General features: G+C 39.8%; 1 protein-coding gene across 1 annotated transcript in view; it reads right to left on the reverse strand.

Annotated features, from left to right (window-relative positions):
* The window catches only part of LOC137261559 (sialoadhesin-like), a 39,169-nt gene extending 26,354 nt beyond the window's left edge, over positions 1-12,815 (reverse strand). The window contains exons 1-11 of the mRNA XM_067799362.1: positions 12,476-12,815; positions 11,379-11,681; positions 9,516-9,782; positions 8,940-9,062; positions 6,871-6,892; positions 6,438-6,493; positions 6,080-6,101; positions 5,687-5,742; positions 5,009-5,122; positions 4,423-4,438; positions 3,907-4,079 (exon numbers count right to left, since the gene is read on the reverse strand). Of these exons, the coding sequence (XP_067655463.1) occupies positions 3,907-4,079; positions 4,423-4,438; positions 5,009-5,122; positions 5,687-5,742; positions 6,080-6,101; positions 6,438-6,493; positions 6,871-6,892; positions 8,940-9,062; positions 9,516-9,782; positions 11,379-11,681; positions 12,476-12,767 (1,444 nt within the window). The 5' untranslated portion in view covers positions 12,768-12,815. The remainder of the gene's footprint in view (positions 1-3,906; positions 4,080-4,422; positions 4,439-5,008; positions 5,123-5,686; positions 5,743-6,079; positions 6,102-6,437; positions 6,494-6,870; positions 6,893-8,939; positions 9,063-9,515; positions 9,783-11,378; positions 11,682-12,475) is intronic.
* Between the last annotated feature and the right edge of the window lie 9,283 nt (positions 12,816-22,098).

Genomic DNA, 22,098 nt, shown 5'->3' on the forward strand with positions numbered 1-22,098 from the left:
GTTCATTTAATACGGTTAACGCTACGTTGTTTTGTGAAAATGTAGGTTGAGTGAACGTCCACCGTGCTGATGTGTGAGTATTAACTGAACCGTTGCTTTACCTGTATACTTTTGAATGTTATCGAGACCAATGTAGTATCTGTAACAAATCTACATGTGATGTTTATGTTAGCGGATTGCTCATTGTAAACCATTCTATTAATGGCTACGTAGCACATCATTCAGCTGCTGGTCTGATGCTGGTTTATGTACGAGGGAATATGAAAAAGGTTCTAATTATCATCAAGACGTTTTCAGGGTAGAAAATCCATTTTTGATTTTTGGACCTTAAGACTTCTTTACACTGTCACCATCCACAGTAACATATTCTCCCAGCATTTCTTGACCTTGTGCAGACCTCTTAAATAGACCCCCTAATTTCATGTAAACACTCCGTCTCTTCAATGACCTCAAAGGTATCATCATAATGGTGTCCACATCTTGGCTCATTTGTCAGGGACATATGTTCAGTTTGAAAATTCCGTTTTACATCTCACAAGTATCAAAAGATGGACTGTCTTCATCATAAACAGATTTCATCTCCTTTTGATTCTGTCGGGCAGTGCAACCATTCAATTGCAAAAGGTTGATAACACTGCATGACTCAATCTTCTGGAAACATGGGGTTACTTGTGTTTAGGATGAACTACAAGAAGAATTCATAAAGTGAAGCAAGACGTTACTGGTCCATTAATTAGATAGGGATTACTGATATTGCCTTGTCGTTTTCAGCACAATTTACAATAAATTCCTGGCGATAAAATTATTCTTATTTTACTAAATGAGTCTGAGGTTTGCTGAGTTAGAGAGCGTAACAACTATACAAACCATTCACATCTTTGTATGTAGAAGCTTTCGTGGAGTGAAGACATTGACACCAACCTACACAGTATTGGGTATATGTGGCAGAAATCCTTTGTTTATTCTTACATTTAAATGTTTCATGAAATATTGAATTAAAGTATTATATGTACCTGATTTAAAATAGCATATTTAATGCAAGTGGCAAGAATACAATGTTCGCTTGAACCGGACTGTCACTCCCCTCTCTTCTGCAGTTCTAAACCTAGAAGTTATACTTTCTGAAAGGGTACTTTTGGCAGCATACCTCAAGTAACTAACAATTGCAAAATCCCATAGGAAGAGAAGTGTCAGACAGGAATTAAAGACAGGAAACAGAAAGCAGTGGTGGTACTAGAAGAGCATGTCTTTGATGACTGCACGTGTTAATGACAGACTGGTAAATATGTGGAAACATGAAGCACTAGTAGTTGGAAACCATATTTTAAGAACCAGTATGTAATGACGTCTTCCTTCCTGGTCATTAACGATCTATTACGCCCAGCTCCATTGAAAACTGTCTCGTGCCTTTGTCCGATCTGAAACCACGTACAGTTAAAATCGTTTTCTGTGCCACAGTACAGAAATACACAGCTGTATCGTTTTCGAAGGGTGTTATTTCACATTCCATTTGTAACTTCAGCATTTATCATCCAAAACTGTGTACAACAGGAGATATGGATTGTGTCAGATCAGACAACATCTCGTAGGAGATATCATTTTAACAGTAGATTTTGCACAAAGCCCTGACAATGCTATGACGTCATGAACTCGATAACGTCACAATGTTATGACATCGATGCACCGGAAGTCTGATGGCAGTGCAGTCTTCAGACATGTACAGTTTTCACTGAAAACTAATCAAGAATGATTTTGGATGATAAACAGAATCTCACTCTCGTGTTTACTGATATCAATTATATCAATACCCGTTGGTAAAGGTGAAAATATCCTTGCCAAGCCTCGGATATTTGTTACTTTATCAACTTGTGTTGATATATTTGATATCAGTAGACATTTCGATGAGATTCTCTATTTCTTTACACGAGTGGTTGACTGATATCTGCATGAAACGGGTTGTTAACAGTTGTTCAAATGTCAGCTGGTGTTAAGCTACAGATCACGATACTTCAGTCCTAAGACAAATACCTCCTGAGGAATACATTCTAGGCAGAGTGATACCAATACAGAAGTAGGCTAGCAGTAATGTGAATTCCTGTATAATGTGGGACATCTGTTTTAAGTAATCTGGTTGATCAAATTTGCAGCATTTAAAACTAAAGTAAAACTTTTAAAGCATTTATAGAAGACATAAAAACAACGATTTAACGATTTTTAACGATTCTTATTGAATCGTGTGTGAGAGTGTTAGTCCGTGCGTGCGTGCGTGAGTGCGTGTGTGTCCACGCGCGCGTGTGCATGTATGTTGAGAATGGGTACTATATTTATGTAGAGTTTTATTTGAGGTGCTGACAATCAAAAGATCACAATCGGAAACCGATCTGTTACTTATGATTTATGGAATTAAGAAATTGTGGAGCCTTAGCCGACAAGCCCATCCATTTAGCTCATGTGCAAATTACTATGTGCAATCCTATTATGTGTGTAGTGTTTGATATATAGAGAAAACTAAACTATGTCCCATGTAATACCTTATTTATCAAACTAGTGAATGGTTTGGTATCTAAATCGCTTTCGCTCGTTAGATACCGATGCCATTCACGAGTTTTATAAATATGGTGTTACACGGGACACAGTTTCGTATTTTATTTATTACTCACCCGGCATTAGCAAAATAATATCGAGCAAAGTACTTCTTTACTAGGAATTCCACGAGTGTGATGACACTAAGCTTTCCGAAAGTCAAGCAAGGTCTAATGCTATTGTGACCGAGGTATTAGCACGTCATAACAATAAAACACTTTGACGTCATACGTACGCCATCACGCGATGTTATCACACAATGTGTAACTTTCTAAAATTACCTAACAGTGATATCTACAACAGATGAATAATAAAATGTCGATCGGTGTGTTGAGAAAGCATAAGAGTTAAATCTTTCTGATAAAACAGGTTAAAGCTATATTGATTGAAAAATTGTGTTTTCACATTATCGCTGTTGATGAAATATAACATAAGTTTCATGAAACGAAAATAAAAGGTTTTAACTTTATTAATTGAATAAGAATGTTGATGCTAAATCAGCGTTGTTAATATACTTTGATATACATCAGTTAAGCTCAGAGACCAATACCAGTACAATCCTCTGTTAAAAATGGCATCGTGGCAAACATTTCCTGTTGTTGGGTGATTAGTAAATGAAGTACTCTTGTTTTGGCAGCTGAAATGTTAGCTTGTTGAGATGTTAAACTGTATAGGCTCTGTTGAAAAGTGAAAACACGTGCTCATGTGGAACTGTACCGTCAGTTTAGGTTTCACCTAGTACTGTGGTCCTCTGTTGAGGAAGATGAAGGATGGAAAGACGTGTAGATGTGAAACTGTACCGTCAGTTTAGGTTTCACCTAGTACTGTGGTCCTCTGTAGAGGAAGATGAAGGATGGAAAGACGTGTAGATGTGGAACTGTACCGTCAGTTTAGGTTTTACCTGGTACTGTGGTCCTCTGTTGAGGAAGATGAAGGATGGAGAGACGTGTAAGTGTGGAACTGTACCGTCAGTTTAGGTTTCACCTGGTACTGTGGTCCATTGATGAGGAAGATGAAGGATGGAGAGACGTGTAGACGTGGAACTGTACCGTCAGTTTAGGTTTCACCTAGTACTGTGGTCCTCTGTAGAGGAAGATAAAGGATGGAAAGACGTGTAGATGTGGAACTGTACCGTCAGTTTAGGTTTTACCTGGTACTGTGGTCCTCTGTTGAGGAAGATGAAGGATGGAGAGACGTGTAGATGTGGAACTGTACCGTCAGTTTAGGTTTTAGCTGGTACTGTGGTCCTCTGTTGAGGAAGATGAAGGATGGAGAGACGTGTAAGTGTGGAACTGTACCGTCAGTTTAGGTTTCACCTGGTACTGTGGTCCTCTGTTGAGGAAGATGAAGGATGGAGAGATGTGTAGATGTGGAACTGATCCCGCAGGAGTCGTTCGTAATCGTATAGGGGTAAGACATCGTTGTTGGAAGCACGAGGTACATCACTGAAGTCATGGGATAACCTCTCTGCCATCACAGTGAGATATTCACCAAATCTGTAATCACAACATTACACTTATGTTACACTTGCCCATAGGTGCATGTATTTTTCTTTCAAGCAGTGTGCAACGGAAATCACCTCCTATAAACCACTTCAACTATGGTCATAGATTTCCAAAACATTTTAAGCAAATTGTGCATCAGTTACATAGATACATTTGCTACTTTCTCTGTCATTTCCACAGGTAATCGATGCCGGCGTTTACCTAAGATTTCTAAAGGTACGTTTAGTAAATGGTGTTTGACACAGAAGACAGCAACCGTTGATATGAAGATTTGTTCACTAGTTATTACGATGACTGACTCCAGCACTTAAGATAAAAACATGAAAATGTGTACCTGTTGTCCTGGTTCTCTGCAAGTAAAACAAAAGACTGAGTAACAGTAAAGAATTAGTCGTTCTCAGACTAGTTCATCAACATCACCAAAACTAGAACACCATAACTATGGCTTCATTATGCTCATATGGGGAATCGAACCTGCGTCTGTGGCGTGAACACCCTATCCACTGGCCTACCGACCGCTCCATTACTGAATAAAGGAATCAAAACAACTTCACAAACTAAAACGAGAAGAAAATATTGCAGCACGTCAAGGTGAACCACGGATATGCCCGTATACTGTTCGACGCTGCATTCAACAATATCCCAGCTAGACTACGCTTGTCTGATACACGCCAGACTTGCCGAGAACACCCAGTGGTTGATATAAAGAGCGTCGATTTACGCAACTGGGATACGTCGGAAAAACATGCATGAGCATAATCAACCAGCGTTTCTCACCTGTTGTAACAAGCATGGTTGTTGAAGTTCTGACCAGGCCCTCACGTTGGGGTAAATTTTTGTTGGTTGTGGTGTGTTGGGGATTGGAGGGGTGGGGGTTGAAACTTACATTGCATGCAAAAATATTCATGCATTCGTTGTACCTTTCACGTCCGTGCAAACAAGAACAGTGACTGCTGCCACCACAACTGCCACAGCAGTCAGCATAACGGAGTAGACAGCTACGATGGGGACGATGTCGTCTACGTTTGCATCACCTTCTGATACAAGACAAAGATGACACATATTTGTATTAAGTATGATAATTCATGTGACAATATAGCGACGTATTTCACCATGGTGTATTTTCTAGTTCCTGTTACAGCACTAAATAACTTTATGACATAAATAATGTCAACTGACAAAACAGTATTTTGCTCTACAAGAACTATGACACAATAAAGTAAGCAAGCGATGAATAAGGAAGAATCATTCACCGGGATGACCATTACAGCTCTCCAGACAAGTGGATCCTTTTCCCCAACACGGCCTATCACCAATATCTGGTAGTGCTTTAGGAACACTGAGAAATGTCCTAAGTATTCGGACATCTAGAATATCCGACTCTATTTACAATGTTATAGCTATTCTATTATGGCTATTTCAGACTAAATAATCGGGGGTTTTGGTCTCCTTGGTCGGTTTGAGACACGAGTTCTGTTCCAGGCTTCAGACACTAGACAGTTCCAGCTACGTTTACTCGACATATCAGTACCCTATACGGCAGTTCGAGTTTCACAGTCGTTACACATCATGCTAGTTGTTAACCTTCAGACACCAACCTTCTATTTCCTGGTAGCTCCCATCGTTTTCGTCTTCCCTGTGATACGACACCACACTGGTAAAAGGGAACATTGAACGTGAGTATAATGAGAGGAAATTATTAAGCTGTGACACACTCTCAATTCATATCGCGCTCCTAGTCGTGTATAGTTTTGTCGGGTTGGTTTGTTGTTTAACGCCACACTCAGCAATATGACAACTATATGTTGACGATCTATAAATAAATGGTCTTGGATCACATAATCCAGTGTTCAACAGCACAAGCATCGATCCCGTTCGTCAGCTTTTACGACAAGTATGGGTTGATGAAAATCACTTTACCACGGGTAATTACACCAATGTGGTGATGAAATATTTATTCATCTTACTTGAAGATTGATGAACATACTCACCGATGACGAGCACATCCTCTCTCTGAAAGTTTAAAGTGTGTGGGAACAATTATGCATACAAACTTAAAGTATATATTTATTTCGTGCACACTGATGTTACCATTCTTTCTCCATTTAGAAGTTTAAGAGTTTAAGAGATACTGTACATCATACGGTATGAGTTTTAGTAGAAGGTCAATCAGTGCTAATAGTTGTCAGAATTATGAAATGTTAATAGACCTGTAGTTTTGGTTGCAAACGGTTCCGGACTTTTTTTCAGACATTCTACATAACACTACACTTTAAATAATTCGTCTGACCTGTTTAACGTCATCTGAATCAACCGACGTGACGTACTAGAATGACGTCCAGCACCAACCTACTATCTCCTCGTAGCCTCCGCCTGTGTCTACGTCACGGGTGTAAGTGACAACGCTGGGGGAAGGAAATGTAGAAGGTGGTTGGAATCAAGGATATTTACAAAAAGCAATCCGCTGTCCTCAGAAACAAAATTTTGCAAAAGGACAAAATAGTTGTTACAGTTATATGTATGAATGTGTTCACAAAATGGGTAAGCAAGTTATCAGTATTTGAAGCTCTTCTAACGTTTGCCTGAAAGAACGAAATCTTTTTGACACCAACAGCTCATTAGCGATGTGCCATTAATTCTGCTTGGGCTCATGATCCACATATACTGCTACTGATAAGTGAAATAGAGCTAATCAAATCACTGTATTTGTGATTAAGTGTTTCCACAATAGCAGCTACTACATAATTTTAAGTCAGCTGGTTACACATTTTGCCTTACTCACCGATTATATGTGCATCCTCTACCTGAAACAAATAAATTTGTGTAAATAATGACATATCCACAATGTTCGATGCAAAATAGAAGATAAACGAATTTCCGGTATAATTATACATCTTTGAAGTGGAAATAAATATCTTGCTATTTGTAGAACGACATGTTTATAGAACGACATGTTTGTACAACGACATGTTTGTAGAACAAACGCAACCTGAGTAACACCAGTGTCTTGAAGCATGAATGTCGATTAAAACTAGTGTCCTGGAGCCAATGTAAACATAAACTTGGAAACTGAAGTCCATTAAACATGTAAATTTGTGCACACTGTTGATATATATCCTCTTCAAGCATCATCTTGAAGGTTCCATACTGAAGTACTTTAGAAACGCGAGTATCATATTATCATTCATTATGGAGGGTGCAAAACGAACAGAAACTGTGCTCAAATTAATCTGACTTTCACAGATGAACTTGACGCATACCAAGAAATGCCCACGTGACCCACCATTTGCTGGAAATCAACTTTTCAATTTTCCGTGAAAATGCATAAACGTGGCGTTTTCACAACACATTGTCAGATCAGTCAACTGTGTACCGAAATCACACCGAAATTTTGAACTGCACCAAATTGTTGACTTGGGCACAACATGTGATCGAGCACATCTTTGCCAACCATGTGTCTAGCCCGAGATCGCCGCATACAAGTTCAAGCCAGCCTCCAGAACAGATATTACCATTCATAGAAGAAGGGATATCGTCAGTCTCCAGACGGTACGATAGCGATTACGTCAGCAAGGGCTGCGTGCGCATAAGTATTCTATTTACTGACGAGTCCTGATTTCATCTCAGTCATGCGTATACAAGGATCAGAGTGACATGGACAGCGTAACGGTGATTGTTGAGTTCAGCAGCGTTGAGGGAAGCGTATTACTAATGATTTGTTGAGAGACTGATAGTCATGACAGGACACGTGTGGACGTCTGCCGTAGTCGAGTTACAGCTCAAAATGATACTTACTGAGAACAAGAGTCGTTCCTGCTCCCAGCATGGCGCCAGATCAACGTCTTCACATTTTGCAGGAGGATTATGCAAATGACGGTCATAACCGTTACTGACATTGGCTCTGTGAAAGTTTTGAGCGCGTTTGGAAATAAATTTGATCCCTTCAACGTTATCGTTAATTCAACTTTGCACTGACTACTTTTGTTTTTTCTTGTGTTTCAACCCTAAATGACAATTTCAGTGTCAAGAGGGACAAGTTCTTTTCTTCGTTTAAAACGGAAATTCAACGTCTTATCCCAATGGTGCGTTTCTAAAGTAGTTCAGTATACTTCACAGTCTCCTCTCACAATCTGTCCTCTTTCAAACTCTTCCTTAAAGACGGTCTCAGATTCCATTTCCCCACAAGAGACTTGGTTTTCTTCCTTGATGAATATTCACCATCAAGGACACTTTTACATTTAATCAAGATACACCACAGACACGTCACAAATCACACCTAGAGAGAATCACTTAATATAGGTAGGACAAAAATCATCATTTCCTTGAAAATGTATCACATGTCAGTAGGAAGTGAAATAATTATCAGCTAGCTTTCTACTGAGTATGGGTGGAAATAGACATCAGACGCTACATGCCAAAGTATTGTAATATGTTTTGCAGACAAAGAAGAGGCATCAAATCAGTCCTTATTAGTACTGCTTAACATTTCTATAGGTGCATAGATGTACATGAGTTGTGGGGTAAAACGTTTTAAAGTACTACTCTGGTAACTATCTGATCCCCCATCCCCACCTTCCTAACCAGCGCGTCGTTTTCCCAGACTGTCATACATTATTCACTACATATAAGAAGTGCAAAGGGATAACTTACTGACGATGCACTGAACACATACACACGCACACACGCACACACGCACACACGCACACACGCACACACGCACACACGCACTCACGCACACGCACACGCACAAGCATCCACTCAACACGCTATTAAGTGAGATCGGTATATGTAATTACTGAACCAAAGTGTTTGTGAGTTCTAGTCATTCACTGTCACATCACACCGTTTTACCTCCACGTCTCTGTTTTCTACAAACAACAACCATGACGACGACAGTGATGATCACGATCAGGATGGAGCAGACAGCAGTCACTGGGACGATGGAAACGACACCAGATTCATTAAGCTCACGTGCTGAAACATTTAATATGGACAATATTCAGTTTAGCATTGTATAATCCTGTTTACCTTTCAGAAAAAAATAACATCCAAGATATGTTGCTTTATTTAAGGTACATGATGTGATTGAGTAAATGAGTGGAGTTTTATATCACTTATAACCCAGAAACATCACCCGTCTTAAGAAGATTTTAATTAGGTTCATGGCATGTCAACCGGGTTGACCCTTCCGATGTTCATCTAAAATGACACTTTCCAACTGCAATATAACCAGTTGCGTTCTCGATACAACACCCATCGATCCATCTTCATAGAGGGATCCAATAATAATGGTCAAGTTACCAGTGCTACTGTCATTGCATCAATTTGAAGGGAGTAAAAACTTTATTACATATCTCATGCAAATATAATCTTGAATTTTACATATTCTGTCACAAAGCATGTTTCCGGAATCTGTGGAGGCCTTACTGAAGACCTCTAGTGTCAGGTTGCGTGATGCACTCCCATGGCTGTTGTTGACGTGACACGTGTACTGTCCAGACACAGACACATCTATAGCTGGTATAGACAACACAGCCTTCCTGTGTCCTGTAATCACCATCTGTCTGGATGTGTCCCACCAGGTTACAGTGCAGGCAGGGTTACAGTCAGCAAAACATCTCACTGTTACAGGTTTCCCTTCTTCTACCTGCAGCTTGTCCCTTGTGCCGTGAAACTGTATCTGGTCAGGTCCATCTGCAAAGCATGTGATATAATCAGAAATAATAATTTGATAACTTGATATTTTCTTCTATCATACCAATACCACTGTATATCAATTTCACTTGAATTAATATTTCATCAACTTTCGGTTTAGACTTTTGAAGTTGGTTAGGTTTTATTTTTTACTCAATGCCTATTCTACTTTTAGTGTTGATCACATCTACATCTGCTAGCCTTGTCGAGTCTAGGCTCACCAATATAAGACTCCCAGTTTCAAAGATCTTACTGTTGTCACGAAAATATTACATTCAAATGCAAACGACGACACATTACGCACATTCTGTTTTCGTTCCTCTAAGTCATACGTGTACGTATCAGTCAGGTATTCCGACTGGATGGTCGACCGCGACCGCAGCAGGGGAAACGTCCAATGTTTTCTTTGTACGAGTTTGATAGCCGCTCAACTGTGATTTTGTTAACAGTGGGAATCTACAGTCAACTGTATTTTGTATGTACACGTCCGATATTGTCATTTGTATGCTCCGCCTGACCAACGTTGACAGTTCGAGTCATGTATTATCTTGACGTTCCTGTATATCTCATCTGATGCCCTTACGATTGTATCTCTAATGATCAGTGCCTGTACCAGATATTGTCAACGTTTCATGCATTTTACCGTATTCTTAATTGTAAACCCAATATTGTCACGATTTTAAAAAGAAGCGTTTTTGAGGACAAAAACCCCTTGAGTGAGTGAGTGAGTAGGTTGAGTTTTACGCCGCACTCAGCAATATTCCAGCTATATAGCAGCGGCCTATAAATAATCGAGTCTGGACCAGACAATCCAGTGATCAATAACATGACCATCGATCTGCGCAAATGGGAACCGATGACATGTGTCAACCAAGTCAGCGAGCCTGACCACCCCATTCCGTTAGTCGCGTCCTACGACAAGCAGAGTCGCCTTTTATGGCAAGCATAGGTTGCTGAAGGCCTATTCTACCCCGGGACCTTTACGGGTACTCGTCGATAAATCACTGTAGATTATTTTTCCCATAATTTTCTTGCATCTGTGCATGGTCAGAGTTTTCAGGGTCAAATCACACACTCCTGACTGAAAATTGTAAACATGAAATTTTCATGCCATACTTTCAATCGCTTTGATCTGATTCAGTACATATTATGTATTGTTAGTTTTGTGTTGATCTTTCGTATTTCAGCTGAGTGGCCCGTGCCCGTTTTTTGCTCATTTAAAATATATGTCCAGGTGAGAAACAATGACATTACATAATTTTAAAGTGTTCGTGTATATTGGACATAACACCTGACACCGCTTGCCTTTGAAGCTGAAAGCCTTCACCACAGATTCTGGCTGTGTTCTCTTCCGAAAGTTCTATATCAACGGACACCAGTAATGCCTTTTTGTTAGCGCTATGAGTAAACATGGTGTGGAGTTTGGAGCTATATAAATTGACACATTATTGTGTAGCTGTCATTAAGTCCTATCAGAACCACAAAGGTACTATCATAATAATGATTCAGAACATAACGGTTCTATGTAAGTTGTATGCTAAGTTGCATAGATATGCGAGGTTCCTGTACCGTAAACAAAGGTACGTTCTTACTCACAGAGGACATCCAGTACATGTTCGTGACTCCAGTCAGACTCCAGCCCCTCCTCCACAGCCTGGCAGCTGTAGGTGTCTCCCTGGTTCTCTCCGCTGACCTGGGTTATTGTCAAGTTATCTCCACCTGTTGGAGACTCATCACCAGATTCTAGGAGGGTCCTGTCCCTCCTCCAGATGTAGGTCATGGTCAGTTGGGGGTGGTCCGGGGGCAGACTCCGGGACGAGGAGTTGGAGCATGTGAGGGTGACATTCTCACCTGATACAGGTGAGGCAGGTCCGGTGATGGTAGGTGTGGTTGGCCTCTCTGTGAAAAAAATTTAACAGCTTCGCCGAGACCTTAACACCAGTACTAATCAACATGGTTTTACGAAATGTGTGAAAAACATTTTAAAATATGAATCCACTGAGACATAATGAACTAAATGAACTGAATGAACTAAATGCTCTGACACTTTTATTAATGACGTATTCACCTTTATTGTCAATCAAATAAGCGCCAGCGACACGCTAATACTCCTAATCGGTTTGTTGATTAAATGTTCTACACAACATTTAATCAGTTGGCTGGACTAATCCCAAGGTCCGGCGTAAAAATGACATTAGATATGCTCGTTGTTGTTACCTTGACTGGCGCTCGGGATTCTAGCAACAAGACAGGTGGATTCGGATATACTGCGAGTGAGTAGTTGGTTGGACTGTTGTTAACACGTAAGAACATTCCATATATATATATATATATATATATATATGGATGCGATCTGTAAATAATCAAGTCTGGACCGGACAATCCCGTGACCAGCATCATGAGCATACATCTACGCAATTGGGATACGATGACATGTGTCAACCAAGTCAGCGAGTCTGACTACACAATCCCATTAGTCGTCTCGTGCGACAAGCAAGGGGTAAAGAAGACCAATTCTAACCCGGATCTTCACGGGTATACTGTGAGTAGGCTTGCCATGTGTAACTCGACAAAAGCACATGCATGCACACGCACGTACACACACACGAGTCTTTATATATGGTTAATTACGTTTTAGTTTAGACGCATTCTTTTAGTTATCTACCGTTCTGTTAACTCCACTCAGTACTCACGTGCTACAACGAGGACATGTCTACATCCAGTAACATTCTCTCCATTGCTTCCCTGACAGTAGTAAGTACCAGCGTCCTGTACAGTAACATTGTAGATGGTAAACCTCAGCTGTCCGTTCTGTGATGGTGAGTCCTCCCCGGTGTATCGTATCCTGGTCCTGTAGCCAGTGTGACTGTTGTTGAATACCCATACACGGTGTGTCTTGGACTGGACCAGTAACAGTCTCTTAGATACAGAACCATTCCCCACTACAAAATACTGGAAGCTGACATTTTCTGGGTTCATGGCCATGGTAACATCTTCACCAGCACGTGTAACAGTGTGTGGGTATCCAATTGTCATGGACACTAGAGCTGTATACGAAAAGGTAATTAGAATCAGAACTCAACAACCCTAGATACAGACGTTAGACATTGCGTAAGATTAAAGTGAAAAGCAACTTAATCAGAGATTCAATATATATTTCAGTTTTCGAAAACAGATACATACCAAACCCACATAGTGCTACGGACACAATGGAACCCAGAAACATAGTCACTACAGTGGTAAGCAGAAACTGACAGATACAGTCTCTGATATAATGCGTCACATAATGTAGTTTCACTAAGCAATATTTCCTGATAAACATTTCCCGGTGAACCTTACGTTGTGCGACGATATTTCACTGTGAATGATATACGTTTTTTTGTGAATATGTCCTCCATCAACGCCCACATGGATACAATGTGTCAAACCCATCTCTGGTGATCACCCACTCACGCACAGATTCAACCACTCACTCACTCACCCACTGATTTACCCACTCACTCACCATTCACCCACTCACAGATTCATCCACTCACTCATCGATTCAACTACTCACCAAATCACCCACTCACTCATTCACCTACCCATTCACCCACCCATATTTACCTACCCAAACACTCACTCACCAACCCACCTATTCACACACCCATTCACCCACTGATTCACCAATCAGTTTTACTGCTTGTACGGAAAAGTACTGTGTTTGACTCGGGGTATCGCTACAAGTGATACCTATTTAAAATATTGATAATCTGTCTACAAATCTGACATGACGCGATAACGCTAAATATAATTTCGCTGACAAATGAGTATTAAATGTTAAAATCTCAGTGCTTACAAAAACATTTTCGCCTCCTCCACAGCATGACTGCTTAATTTGAATACACCTCTCTACCAAAACACCACTGCAACCCAACCACTCACACCGAGATTTACCCTCTCGTGAACTGTCAAGAGCAATATTCCCTCTATCAAACATTTACTGTTTGAGCAGCCACGTCTTTCTCCTCTCACGTACACACATACAAAATATAATGCAGTACGAATATGGCAGGTAGCGTTTTGATGTGAAGAATGAAACACCACTCCGAAATTTTGATAGCAAGTGTAAACCAGCGGGGGAGGGAAAATCCCAGGGATATAGAAACGAGTTCCGTACTTCCGTAAACTTTGTGCGAAGCAGATCTCCTGAACTATTTGTGATAGCTTGGTACACATGTCAAACATGATCCCAAGATGAACTTGTTCAGAGCAGATCTCGTAGCTAGCTTCGTAGAACTTGGAACACATGCCAAGCATAATTGATCCCTTTCGGGGATTAGACCCGGACATGAATTTTTTTTAGGTTTCCATGTCCTTAGCAGATCACCCAAACGTTTGCTTTATCAAACGTGGTACACATGTTCGCTTTGTTCACCATGATCCCTAGATGTGTCTTTCGGGTGTTGCACCAGTGTGTGAAATTTGTTTGTTATTTTTTGTTTGGTTGGTTGGTTGGGTTTTTTTTCTTTGTTACCTTGAGAAGACGTTTGACATTGAAATTGGAACAGAACCTTAAAACTGTTCACTATTACTTCACCAAACTTGGCATATGGATAGGCCTGGTGGTATAGTGACGCCTTCTTTTAGGTTTGGATATCTGAATAAAATATTTTGGGCGTTTAGATGGCAACAACTTCGACCTCGACTGACTTTGGTGGTAGTGTTTTTTCTAGGAGCACAACTGTAAAACCTTACAAGCCTCCCACTCTACCATATGCACAGCAAAACACTGGCATACAGTTGCGGGGGATATTGATGACTTTTGTCTTAATGGTTCGTTCCTATTGACAGCAGGGTGATTATTTAGAGAGATATTCAATCTACATACCTCAAGGAATATACAAATAGTCCTTATAAACCTCATTGCAAAATGCCTGCGATAGTTGTGATCATATTCTGTCCTTCACTTGATGAAGGGAAGGAAGTAGCCCAGAAAAGTCGTGTTGTAAATAATAAAGACGTTGTAAATCCATACACGATGCAGTGGTTTGTCAGACAGCTTCTCCACAGTGACCGACTCCTGGTAGACTTGGTGAAGGATTTCACTTGATGTACATCACTGTACTGTCGATCATCACTGTACATCACCATCAACAAAACCTTCCAACTTCAAACCTTGGCACACAGAGAATAGCTGTGGAATTCCTTGTTTTCGTCATGAGTCTTGACATGCATCATCAGAGGATCATCACATAAATACATATGTGCAAAAGTACACAATAAGATTCTGCCATGAAGAGCCTCCACATTAATCAAAACCCGGCCTTCCGAATTGATTGGCATACACAAAGGATTAAGAGACTTAGAAGCGTTAGAATGGAAAATTCTAAAACAGTGAATCACCATGTTTGAAAGGTATTTTTGACTAATAAGAATAAAGGAAACAGCTGTATGTGCTGCACTGCAACATGGCCATTACAGACAGTAACATCGGTGATTTATGGATTAAGCACGAGCCAAAGTGAGTGAATGTGTTGCAATATGGAAAGAACTAGATGACATTGAAAACTCAGTATCTGAAAAAGTTAATACAGCTTCTACAAGTACAGTTAAGTTCTGTCTGAAGTGTTGCCAAAACCTTGGTGAAAAGACACTTTGAAATGAAAAGTCAAGGGCTGTTTGAGTATAGGTAGGTTCGATTCTCCTCCTATGAAAACTTGCTGAAGTATGTTGCATTTTTGGCATTCATGCCATAAATGGTACATTATGTGACCAGTTTATATGCTTTGCTTATAATAGTCTCAGTGCTGTAGTCTTTGTAAGGTTCTTCCTCCCTTTTCCCTTCATCATACAATTTAACTCATGTCACTTGCTCGTCTCATGCACAGTCAAGCTCCCCACATCGCTCTTTGAAACACATTCTAACAGCAATACACATGATGATAAACCGGACAAATGGACAAAATACATGTGGCACGAGGGTGAAAATAGTGCATTCTTTACAAACGTTAGGGTACACTTTAACACTGGTAACTCTTTTTCCGAAAGCAGCTGATCACACAAAAACATACATGATGGTAGATTTGCTTTAACAAATGAGAACACAAACGCTGTGGTGGGATTAGGAATTCCAAATATAAAGCATGAGAAATATGCGGCACTCTGAGCTCAAGGAGATCACAATGAAGAAAGACAGTTACGAACACTCTTCAAATATACTTTCGAATCAAAAACAAATTAACAAGCTCTAATCCTAAATTATTTTGGGAAACATTTTCAACTAATATCACAATTGTTACGGTTGATAAATTGGTATAAGAAGGTATAAGAAATATCCTTCGAAATATCAAAATATTACACAGACAAGTCTAAAATACTGCGAGTGAGTAGTTGGTTGCATGGCTGCTAACACTTAACAACATTCCATATATATGGCGACGATCTGTAAATAATCGAGTCTGGACCAGACAGTCCGGTGATCAGCACCATGAACATACATATACGCAATTGGGATACGATGACATGTGTTAACCAAGTCAGAGAGCCTGAGTACCCGATCCCCTTAGTCGTCTTTTACGACAAGCAATGGGTAATGAAGACCAATTCCCCCCCTGATCTTCACATGTATACTTCCATCTTTAACTCCAAAAAAAGCACACGCATGCACACGCATGAACACACGCACGCATACACACAGGTATGGTTAATTACGTTTTAGTTTAGGCTCATTCATTTACTTATATACTGTTCTGTTAACTCCACTCACGTGCTACAACGAGGACATGTCTACATCCAGTAACTTCCTGTCCATTGTTTCCCTGACAGTAGTAAGTACCAGCGTCCTGTACAGTAACATTGTAGATGGTAAACCTCAGTTGTCCGGTCTGTGATGGTGAGTCCTCCTCGGTGTATCTGATCCTGGTCCTGTAGCCGACTACTGTTGAGTACCTCTACACGGTGTGACTTGGACTGGACCAGTAACAGTCTCTTAGATACCGAACCATTTACCCATACATAATATAAGAAGCTGACATTGTTTGGGTTCATGGCCATGGTAACATCTTCACCAACACGTGTAACAGTGTATCGGTATCCAGTTGTCATGGAGACTAGAGCTGCACTCAAAACAAATATTACTCATGAAAACAAGGCTGACATAAATATTCAAGCACATTATTTAAGCCCTCTCAATATATTACAAGTTGACAGATACATGGCACCTATACATTCAAGCAAACGATATGTAAACCAGAAATTAAGGCGTCAAACTATCTAGTTTCTCTGAATAATGTTTTATTAGAGAAAACTGGTCACTTATAAAAAGTCATGTAAAGCTCATGTAATTCAACTAATGTTCTTTTCAGCTGACAGGTACATGCTGCATGCACGTAAGCCCCAAAACAGAATGTAAGCCAAAGACCTACCTACAAGCGTGGTAAATTCATACTGACACATCACGCACTTTAACAATTGTTTTCAAGAGATGAAATATTTAGTTTCGCTGGATAATATTTCCCTAGAAAAAAACGGTAACTTCCCGTTGAATTTTAACACATGCCTACGAGGTCTTAACCTTTAATTAGGTGTTTACATTCATATGGACAGACAAGTAACGTTGATGACAGATTATTCACAAAACTGCTTTTGGTAGGTAATATTGCAGCTATATCGCAGAGCTCTGTATATAATCGAGCCTGGACCAGACAATCTAGTGATCAATAGCATGAGCATCAACCTGCTCAATCGGAATACCATGGTATTTCTCAACCAGGTCAGCGAGTCACCAGATTTCGTTAGTCAGACAGATTGTTTTATTCATTATGCCGGCCTGTTTGCCTATAATACAGTTTACAAATACAGTTTACAAGTTTGAAGATATTGTGAGGGAATAAAGCGGTTATTTGGAATATTCGACTGGAATAGTTAGTTGGCTATTATAAACATTTTGTAGCAGTGAAAACTATTCATGCCGTATGTGCTGTTTCTTCTGACAAATGTGAAACATGAGGTTTTCAGTTTGAGTTTCAGGCAGACCAAAATTCTGTTATGGGTAATGATCCCCGAGAAAGAGCCGTGAGACTTTCATCACCTCTCAGAAATTAGGCAAGGAGCACTTCAGTATACTCTGCTTTTTCTTTCCTGCTTTTATTGTATTTTCTCAAACCGGCCTGGAATTGCTCAATAAAGTCCCAAGTGCTAAAACTGCCACATGTTAAGACATTAACTCGCAAGGTTCACCGGAAGAAGGAAGAAGTCCACTGACTGAAATGAGAAATTAAAGGGATTCCACAGGAGGACAGAGGGGGACTACGGAGGTCTAGAGGTCCGACGATAAAAGTACAGTTTTAGTTGTTCTGTCGCCACAAATGCCGCCTTATACCAAGACGTCTCTTTCCGTGAAGACCCTCCGAGACATCGATAAACCCAGCCGCCGTTTCTGAACAGACTGATCCAACATTCATCAGTAGACAGCACTCTCTACCAATCACGTCGCTGCCACCCACTTCCAGTTGCAGTCGGCGTTAACGGTGTAGACGGGGGGTCAATGTCATTACACGGAAGGAGCGTGCCAGCCATACCAAGTCGTGGAAAGACTGTTCGTGTGCTGATGGCGTGTCCTAGTATTATAGCTGCCGTCCACAGTAAGGTCACGAATCTGCAGACTTTCAGTTCGTGTCGTGACTCTTTCCTATCTCATAATTTCAAGCATCTTTAGAATAAAATAGGTATCTATTTAGAAAAAACGTCGTACATTTTGGACAATTGCCTACGACATACCCGTGGAATTACAGGCCGGATTTTGATGAGAGATAGTCCACATTGACATGTATATTTATTCCCGTGATTTCACGGTTTTTATTGAAAAGAAAAGTGGGAAGTTTATGCTCTATTTGTTGATTTGATCAACCATGATTGATTTTGGGAAGGATTGGAGTTTCTTCAAAAATGTTAAATGGCGTACAAGCTATATACACTCGAGAACCTTCATGTGTTAAGCCTTGAGTCGACGACAGGGTTATATATCCTTAGCCATATATCTATTCTCTTTCTAAATAGTATATTGAACTGAATACACGTGTAAACCTAATATCTAGTTTCGTCCAGAGATGATTGAACTGATTTCACTATGGTTTGCCGAAAGGGATACGCATTTTAAATGGGATAAGACTGAAGTGGGTGTTTTAAAAAATGGTGGTATTCTCTCGAGAAGTGGCAGTTGGTATAATTGGTAGAAAATCTCTCGAGAGCGTGCCATTGTATACGTATTTGGGTATTAATTGCTTCTAACATATCATCGTGGAATAAGCATATTGTATGTGTTATTGTGAAATGGAGATAAAAACTAACTGACCATGCTTCTCAGTCTTAACCATGTCAAAGTTCACACTGGTAACGAGTATCCGGGCCCAGTATCTCTAAAGCTAACAGAACCAAGGCGCTGTACGTTTATCTGTATTGAGTGTATATAACCCAGGGTCAAATCCCCTACCACATATGCCTTCGTGGAATACTTGCGACTGGCCATCGATGTTTCGTCCCAGCTATAATCTCAATTTCACAACAAACAACGTCATCGTAAGTTGTTTTTTGTCTGTAAACGCGATTATCTGTGATAGCTAGAATAGAATGGAATATGGATTACAGTCACAAATCAGAGAGTCTAGTAAATTCAGTCAAGTATATAACCTTACTTTCTTCTAGTCCGAGAAGTCTTTACTATTGCTATCCTATGTTAACTTTAATCTAATTGACATCTCTTTACTATTTGTTTCCCTTTACACTAACTTCAGGTTGATGTGCAACGGTTCAATCTTTATCGTATGGTTCATATATTCTGCATTAATGTTAAAAATTGTTTATATAAGACTGTTAACACTAAGTTGTTTTGTGAAAATGTAGATTCTGTCAACGTTCACAGTGGTGACGTGTAGAGTATTAATTGAACAATTATCCTGACCATTCTAGTTTCTGTAACAAATCTACATGTGATGTTTAGGTCCTTTAATGTCTGATTGCTTTGTGAGCATGTTGTAATAATTAGTTGTGAACCTTTCTGTTAATACCTAACCAACACACCGTTTCTTCAATGACCTCACTGTTAACGTCAAAATGGTGGCCAGATCTTGACTCATCTGTCAAGGACATATAATCGGTTGGAAAATTCCTTTTTACATCTCACAACAGAATCATAAGATGGACTATTTCCAGATTTCATTTCATTTCTAATTATGTCGGGAAGTGCAACCATTCAATTGCAAAAAGTTGATGCATGACTCAGTCTTCTCGAAACATGGGATTACTCAAATACCAGAAGAATGAATAAAGTGAAGCAGATAGTTTCTGGTCCATTAACTAGGTAAGGATTACTCATATTGCCACATCAGTTTCAACATAATTTACAATAAATTCATGGCGATAATTAGAACATTCTTATTTCCCTTTACTAATATGTATTTGTATGGTCAGACCTCTTACCAAGCGGACTGATTCCCTCTCTCGCACTGTACTATGACAGATATTACATAGATTTATACCAATTCCGTTTGAATTATTCTTCATGATATTTGACACTAAAATTATTCCTATTTTACTGCATGAGTCTGATGTTTGCTGAGTTAGAGAGCGTAACAAATATACAAACCATTCACATCTTTGTATGTAGAAGCTTTCTTGGAGTGAAGACATCGACACCAACCTACACAGTATTGGGTACATGTGGCAGAAATCCTTTGTATATTCTTACATTTAAATGTTCCATGAACTATTGAATTAGAGTATTAGATATAGCTAATGTTAGATAGCATATTTAATGCAGGACATGTGGCAAGAATACAATGTTCGCTTGAACAGGACTGTCACTCCCCTCTCTTCTGCAGTTCTAAACCTAGAAGTTATACTTTCTGAAAGGGTACTTTTGGCAGCATACCTCAAGTAACTAAAAATTGCAAAATCCCCTAGGAAGAGAAGTGTCAGACAGGAATTAAAGACAGGAAGCAGGAAACAGTGATGGTACTAGAAGAGCATGTCTTTGATGACTGGACGTGTTAATGACAGACTGGTAAATAAGTGGAAACATGAAGCACTAGTAGTTGGAAACCATATTTTAAGAACCAGTATGTAATGACGTCTTCCTTCCTGGTCATTGACGATCTATTACGCCCAGCTCCATTGAAAACTGTCTCGTGCCTTTGTCCGATCTGAAACCACGTACAGTTAAAATCTTTTTCTGTGCCACAGTACAGAAATACACGGCTGTATCGTTTTCGAAGGGTGTTATTTCACATTCCATCTGTAACGTCAGCATTTATCATCCAAAACTGTGTTCCACAGGAGATATCGCTTGTGTCAGATCAGGCGACATCTCTGAGGAGATATCATTTTGATGGTAGATTTTCCACAAAGTCCTGACAATGCTATGACGTCATGAACTCGATAACGTCACAATGTTATGACACCGATGCACCGGAAGTCTGATGGCAGTGCTCTCTTCAGATATGTACAGTCTTCACTGAAAACTAATCAAGAATGATTTTGGATGATAAACAGAATCTCACTCTCGTGTTTACTGATATCAATTATATCAATACCCGTTGGTAAAGGTGAAAATATCCTTGCCAAGCCTCGGATATTTGTTACTTTATCAACTTGTGTTGATATATTTGATATCAGTAGACATTTCGATGAGATTCTCTATTTTTTTACCAGAGTGGTTGACTGATATCTGCATGAAACGGATTGTTAACAGTTGTTCAAATGTCAGCTGGTGTTAAGCTACAGATCACGATACGTCAGTCCTAAGACAAATACTTCCTCAGGTATACATTCTAGGCAGAGTGATACCAATACGGAAGTAGGATAGCAGTAATGTGAATTCCTGTACAATGTGGGACATCTGTTTGAAGTAATCTGGTTGATCAAATTTGCAGCATTTAAAACTAAAGTAAAACTTTTAAAGCATTTATAGAAGACATAAAAACAACGATTTAACGATTTTTAACGATTCTTATTGAATCGTGTGTGAGTGTTAGTCCGTGCGCGCGTGCGTGCGTGCGTGCGTGCGTGTGTGTCCACGTGCGCGTGTGCATGTATGTTGAAAATGGGTATTATATTTATGTAGAGTTTTATTTGAGGTGCTGACAATCAAAAGATCACAATCGGAAACCGATCTGTTACTGATGACTTATGGAATTAAGAAATTGTGGAGCCTTAGCCGACAAGCCCATCCATTTAGCTCATGTGCAAATTACCATGTGCGATCCTATTATGTGTGTAGTGTTTGATATATAGAGAAAACTAAACTATGTCCCATGTAATACCTTATTTATCAACCGAG

This window comes from Haliotis asinina, chromosome 1 (genome assembly GCF_037392515.1).
Source record: "Haliotis asinina isolate JCU_RB_2024 chromosome 1, JCU_Hal_asi_v2, whole genome shotgun sequence".
In the NCBI taxonomy this organism is placed as follows: Eukaryota; Metazoa; Mollusca; class Gastropoda; order Lepetellida; family Haliotidae; genus Haliotis; species Haliotis asinina.